A 7,248-nucleotide genomic window follows, 5' to 3' on the forward strand; every position below is an offset into this window, starting at 1 on the left:
TAGTAGCCAGTAAATCAAAGATCAAAGATTTTGTAATCAATGGTCCATGAATGAACCGAGTCAGAAAATTTAAGGAAAGTCAAGTAACTTAGATCGAGTCATAGGGAAATCAGCAAATAAGGAAAGAAATCAATCAAACCTATACAGAAGGAAGTCTGAAACTAATCAAGATTTAAAGGCCATTTTAGAGGGGAAGTCCAACACATATAAAGAGCATACAAACATGTTAAGCTGAAAGAAGTTGTCGTGTCATTGCAAAATCAGTAGATAATAGACTACAGGAGCATGACTGTCACATAGGTTAGCAATGTAGAAGAGAAGTAACATCTAGTAGCATACAAAAATCCAGTGTGAATGACCTTAGAAGAGTTTAACAAAAGTCAGAACCATATGAAAAATAAGGACTTCAAAACTCAGTTCAGTGACTCGAAATAGGTTTGAAAGAGTTCAGGTTTCTTTTGAGATAAAACTAGTTCAAGCAAATCACATAGCCAATGGTTTCCAAACTTGGAAACCCCCCCCCCCCAAAAAAAAAAATTCTAGGGTTTCTACCATTAATCGAGTGCAGAGATGAGAGGGCAAGTAATTAAGTCGAAACAGGTCAGAGGTCTCAGAAAAGAACTGAAACCTTTAACATGTTCTTTCAGCAACAGAAACTCACGAGAAACATAGTAGACGAGTAACATGCGAAACAGTAGAAGCGCTCAAATAAAACATAGTAGAAGAAACTAATACATAGCATAGTAGAAGAAAACTAATCAGAACACAGTAGAGAAAACCTAGTAGAAGAAACATAGTAGAAGAAACTAATGCGAAACATAGTAGAAGAAAACTAATCAGAACACAGTAGAGGAAACTTAATAAGAAACACACGAGAACACAATAAGGAAAAATACAGTAGAAGAAACACACGAAAGAAAGATAAAATTGGAGAACCATCTAAATAACTCAGAAAACCCTAGATCGAAAAAAAATAAATGGTTTTGAAAGCCTAGTTTTTTTTGAAAGAAAATCATTTAAAAACTTTAGGGAAAGCATATATATGGAATAGATCTAAAGAGATCAGAAAAACCTCAAAAGCTAGGGTTTTCAGAGGAACCCAAACGACGAGAAAGTCTTGGATCTAAGCAAGAGGATTCGAGGCGAGGCTCAAAAAAGGCATGGCTCGCCGGAGCAGGCCGTAGATGGCCGTGGAACTTGAATAAACAGAGGTCTGGACCCAAATCTTCGTGTCGAGTCATGAAGCTCCAGTCACCAAACGCGAGGAGCCATATGTGGATTGGTGGGTGGTGAAACAACCAGGGATTCAAGTCATAATGTGGCCAGAGAAGATGAAGGGAACTCATCGGAGAGGAGGTGAAAGGGGGAAGGTTCTAGCGAGAACCAGAGGTAGAGAGATAGAGATGAGTGAGGAAATGAAGGGTATTGGGGGGGGGGGCGTTTGGAATTAAAAATTGTAAGAACGAGTGAGGCCGTTGATCTTTTAGATCAACGACCAGGATTTAATAAGGTTTTGGGTCGGGTAGGGGTAATCGGGGCCTGGGACATGTTTTAATTGAAATTGGGCTGGAAATTGGGGTCCAATTTGGGGTTAGATTTTAGGCTAAAATTGAAACGAATTGGGCTATAATTTAAATAGCCATTTTTTTCCTTTTAAATTATAAAAAATAGTAAATTAATTTCTGGGAGTAAATTAAAGGTACTAAAATAATTAATAATATATAATTATAAAAATAAAAATATTGGAGTCAATTTTATAATTATAAACACAATTAAATCTTGAAATAGGCTAATATTGCAATTATATGCAATTTAGCTTAACAAATACTAAATAAATTTGTAAAAATATGCAAAAATTATGTTAGCCATATTTTAGAATTAATATGAAAATCTAATAAGTGAATCACCAAAATGATAATTTTAGGGACAATTATTGGGCTTTCTTAATAGAATAGGGCAGTAAATTGATTAAAAAAATCTTTGAACAAATTAAGGGAAAATAATGGGACCTTGCGACATGCTTATATATGCACATACATGATATTTTGAAAGGTATTTTGCATATAAAAATACAGAAAAAAATTGGGTATCAACAGCTGCCCCTCTTTACCTGAGAAGGATGAAAGAGTTGTCGGATAAAGATATGATGACCAATTTTGACCGAACGAAAGGGTTTGAGGAGACTTTCAAGAACAGACGCAATATTTAGATCGGGATGAATGGTTAAGGTCTAATACGGGTGCAGAAATCGGAGCGAGATTTCTCCTGCTGAGTTAACCGTTGCTCGCCGGTTTACCTGCAGATAATCAATACAAGCATATATTGTGCATAAATTTAAACATGATGAAAGTTCCCGTTAGACCATGACTGATATCTTTGGATGGTTAAGATGACGTCCTCATACCATGATGTCCTGGGCCATGGAGCGTATAATAAAGGATTCGCAGGCCATGAAATGATGCTCTCGGGCTATGAGAATGATGCCTCCGAACCATGATGCCTTTGAATAATGATATGCAAAAGATTAAAAACGGGTCCTCAGGCCATGATATGGTGTTCTCGGGCTATGAAAATGGTGCCTCTAAACAATGACGTCTTCAGATGATTTGGCGATCTTTCAGCCCATGAGATGCAGTAGGTGGCGATCTTTCAGCCGATGAGCTGCAATGGGTAGCGATCTTTCAGCTATGCAAATGTAGATAAGGTGGCGATCTTTCAGCCGATGCAAATGTAAATAAGGTGGCGATCTTTCAGCCGATGCGAAAGGTGGCAATCTTTCAGTCATGCAAATGTAAGTAAGGTGGCGATTTTTCAGCCATGCAAATGTAAATAAGGTGGCGATCTTTCAGCCATGCAAATGTAACTAAGGTGGCGATCTTTCAGCCAATGTAAATGTAAGTAAGGTGACGATCTTTCAGGCATGCAAATGTAAAGGTGGCGATCTTTCAGCCATGCAAATGTAAATAAGGTGGCGATCTTTAAGCAAATGCAAATATAAGTAAGGTGGCGATCTTTCAGCCAATGCAAATGTAAATAAGGTGGCGATCTTTCAGCCAATGCAAATGTAAGTAAGGTGGCAATCTTTCAGCCATGAAAATGTAGAGGTGACGATCTTTCAGCCATGCAAATATAAATAAGGTGACGATCTTTCAGCCAATGCAAATGTAAGTAAGGTGGTGATCTTTCAGCCAATGCAAATGTAAGTAAGGTGGCGATCTTTTAGTCATGCAAATGTAAGTAAGGTGGCGATCTTTCAGCCATGCAGATGGAGGTAGAGCTTAACCTCGGAAGGCAGAATGGTAGCCTTATGCAATGTAAGAAAATGCAGATGGAGGTAGAGCTTAACCTCGGAAGGCAGAATGTTAGCCTTATGCAATGCAAGAAAAAATGCAGATGGAGACAGTGCTTAGTCTCGGAAGGTAGAATGTTAGCTTTATGCAATGCAAGAAAAATGCAGATGGAGACAGTGCTTAGTCTCGGAAGGAAGAATGGTAGCTTTATACAGGAAGTAAAAAGGGCAAACGGCAATAGAGTTTTCTTAGCTGATAGCGGATTGCGGTATCGTGATTGCTGGGGATATTGTGCCTGCTGGGGACACTGTTGTGTGCGGATAGCAGTTGCGAGAGAGTGCAATGGTTTGGAGAGTTGTATTCTTGAACTTTGTGAGTGAGAGTATTGTATATTTGATGATTTTGCAACTCAAGTGCCTGTATCCAAAGAAAAATCACGAGTTTTGTAAAGGGGGAGGTTATTTCGTATCCCAGCTAGCTCTGCTTGACCTGCTCGACTTTAATCTAGTGATACTGTACGTATCATTGGGGTAGCATTGCTAAACAAAGCGATTTCAGAAATAAACAAGCATGATTTTGTAAAAAATACGACATAAGTGTATAATCAAGAACAACTTTTAGATGAACCGGCGACTGTGACATGGTTCAAGACACGCAACCTCTCTTGTTACGGAATTTTGAGGGTCCTCCTCAAAATTCTACCCCAGTTTAATGGGTTGATGCTTCTGACTGCTGCTGGCAATAGCCGGCTGAAATCAACTTCGGAATTTTGAGGGTCCTCCTCAAAATTCTGCCCTAGTTTCCAATTGCGGGGGAAATGAAATTTTTATTGAATTGTGACCGAACCCATAGGGCTTCCTATGTATCGACTCTTGAACGTGAATCAGGTCAGGCATAGTTCAATTTACATCATATGGGAAAGCATAAAGATTACACATAGTAACGTTTGACTGAATCTGATTGATCGGCTTTGACCAGACTTCTCCGTCCATTTCTGCAAGTTTGAGGGCTCCTCCTGTTAGAACTTGGTGAACTATGTATGGACCCTACCAGTTGGGAGAGGACTTCCCTTTGGCTTCATCTTGATGCGGGGAAATTTTCTTCAACACCAATTGTCCCGGTGTGAACTGTCTTAGCTTGACTCTTTTGTTGAAGGCTTTGGAAATTCTGTTCTGATAAAGTTGACCATGGTAAACTGCATTCATTCTCTTTCCATATATAAGGGCTAGTTGCTGATAACAACTTTTCACCCATTCTATGTCGTCGAGCTCAGCTTCCTGTATGATCCTTAGTAAGGAATTTCTACCTCAGTGGGAATGATAGCCTCTGTACCATAAACCAGCATATAGGGGTTGCCCCGGTTGATGTGCGGACTATGGTGCAGTATCCCAATAAAGAAAATGATAGCTTCTCGTGCCACTGCTTATGCTTCTCTATTATTTTTATTAGTATCTTCTTGATATTCTTATTGGTGGTTTCGATAGCTCCGTTCATCTGAGGTCTGTAGCCTGTAGAATTCTTATGTTTGTTCTTGAAGGTCTCACACATGGCTTTCATCAGGTCACTATTGAGATTGGAACCATTATCAGTGATGATGACTCCGGAATCCCGAACCGACAAACATTGCGGTTGTGGACAAAGTTTGCCACGACTTTCTTAGTAACTGCTCTGTAAGATGCTGCTTCGAACCATTTGGTGAAATAGTCGATTGCTACTAGGATAAAACTGTGCCCGTTGGAAGCGGCAGGCCCAATAACATCCATTCCCTAGGCGGCGAGCAACTATGGCGAGCTTGTTGCATTAAGATCATTCGGAGTTATCCTTATCATATCTGCATGTATCTAGTAGCGGTGGCATTTTCGGACATACTGGATGCAGTCCGTCTCCATAGACATCCAGAAGTAACCAGCTCAGAGTATCTTCTTTGCTAAGACAAAGCCATTCATATGTGGACTGCAGGTCCCAACGTGAATTTTCTCTAGTAGCTTGAATGCTTCCTTTGCGTCAACACACCTTAGTAATCCCAAATCCGGAGTCCTCCTATACAAGATTTCTCCGCTATGAAAGAAATTGTTAGACAGCCTTCGAAGTGTGCGCTTCTGAGTAGTGTTCGCAAATTCTGGGTATTCTCTGTTTGCCAAATATTCCTTGATATCATGAAACCAAGGCTTTCCATCTGATTCTTCTTTGACATGAGCATAGCAAGCTGGCTGATCATAGATCTTTACCAGAATGGGATCAATGAAGTTCTTGTTTAGATGCTGCATCATGGATAATAGGGTAGCCAATGCATCGACAAACTCATTCTGGACTCTAGGAACATGCTGGAACTTTGTCTTTGCGACACTCTTTCTCAATTCCTATACATGATGCAGATAAGGGAGTATCTTGGAGTTCTTGGTCGCCTATTCTTCTCGGACCTGATGTATAAGCAAATCTGAATCCCTCAGTACTAGCCACTCTTGGATGTTCATGTCAATGGCCATCTTGAGCCCTAAGATGCAGGCTTCGTACTCGGTCATGTTCTTGGATCAAGGAAACCTGAGTTTGGCAGACACCGGAAAATGCTGGCCGGTTTCTGATATTAGGACTGCTCCTATGCCGACTCTTTTGAAATTTGTTTCTACGTCGAAAAATATTCTACAACCTTCATAGGATTTTGCAATATCTTCTCCTATGAATGATACCTCTTCATTAGGAAAATACGTTTTTAGGGGTTCGTATTCTCTGTCCACGGGGTTTTCAGCAAGATGATCTGCTAGTGCATGTCTCTTGATTGCCTTCTAAGTTACGTAGACAATGTCAAAATCACTCAACAAGATTTTCCACTTGGCTAGCTTTCTAGTGGGCATGGGCTTCTGGAAGATGTACTTGAAAGGATTCATCCTTGATATGAGATATGTAGTATAGGCACAGAAGTAGTCCCTCAGCTTCTGAGCTACCTAAGTTAAAGCACAACAGGTGCGCTCTAGCAAAGAATACTAGGCCTCGTACGGGGTAAACTTCTTACTAAGGTAATGGATGGCCTGCTCCTTCCTCCCCGTTTCATCATGTTGCCCTAGAACATAATCGAACGATCCATCCAATACTGCGAGGTAGAGTAATAGAGGTCTACCTGACTCAGGCGGGACCAAGACTGCTGGTGTTGACAGGTACTCCTTGATTCTGTCGAAGGCCCTTTGGCAATCATCAGTCCATTTGGTAGCAGCCTCCTTCTTCAACATCTTAAAGATTGGCTCACAGATGACTGTAGATTATGCTATGAACCGACTGATATAGTTAAGTCTCCCAAGAAACTCATCACGTCCTTCTTGTTCTTTGGCGGTGGCAATTCCTAAATAGCTTTGACCTTTGATGGATCCAGTTCTATTCCTCGGTGACTTACAATGAACCCAAGTAGTTTTCCGACAGGAACCCCAAATACACATTTTGCGGGATTCAGTTTTAGGTTGTACCTTCTCAGTCTATTGAAGAACTTCCTCAAATCTTCCATGTGATCAGTGGCTTTCTTGGACTTGATGATAACATCATCTACATATCCTCGATCTCCTTGTGTATCATATCGTGGAAAATGGTGGTCATAGCCCTCATGTAGGTGGCCCCAGCATTCTTTAATCCAAACGACATCATCTTGTAATAGTACATCCCCCACGGCGTAATGAAAGCCGTTTTCTCAACATCTTCTTCATCCATCCAGATCTGATGATAACCCACAAAACAATCTACAAATGACCGTAACTCATGCTTGGCGCAATTTTCGATCAGGATGTGTATGTTTGGCAAGGGGAAGTCGTCTTTTGGACTGTCCCGGTTGAGATCCCTGTAGTCGACATAGACTCTAACTTTCCCGTCCTTCTTTGGTACCGGCACGATGTTGGCTAACCACGTCGGATATTCTACTACCCTGAGAACCTTGGCTTTGATCTGCTTAGTGACTTCTTCTTTGATTTTCAAACTC

General features: G+C 40.6%; 1 protein-coding gene across 1 annotated transcript; it reads right to left on the reverse strand.

Annotated features, from left to right (window-relative positions):
• Positions 1–5,200: 5,200 nt before the first annotated feature.
• On the reverse strand, positions 5,201–5,776 carry LOC138877847 (uncharacterized). Its single transcript, XM_070157490.1, has 2 exons — positions 5,711–5,776; positions 5,201–5,650 (listed from the first exon to the last, which is right to left on the reverse strand). The coding sequence occupies exons 1-2, from the start codon at positions 5,774–5,776 to the stop codon at positions 5,201–5,203; spliced, it is 516 nt and encodes a 171-aa protein (XP_070013591.1).
• Positions 5,777–7,248: the final 1,472 nt, after the last annotated feature.

Source organism: Nicotiana sylvestris, chromosome 9 (genome assembly GCF_000393655.2).
Source record: "Nicotiana sylvestris chromosome 9, ASM39365v2, whole genome shotgun sequence".
Classification (NCBI taxonomy): Eukaryota; Viridiplantae; Streptophyta; class Magnoliopsida; order Solanales; family Solanaceae; genus Nicotiana; species Nicotiana sylvestris.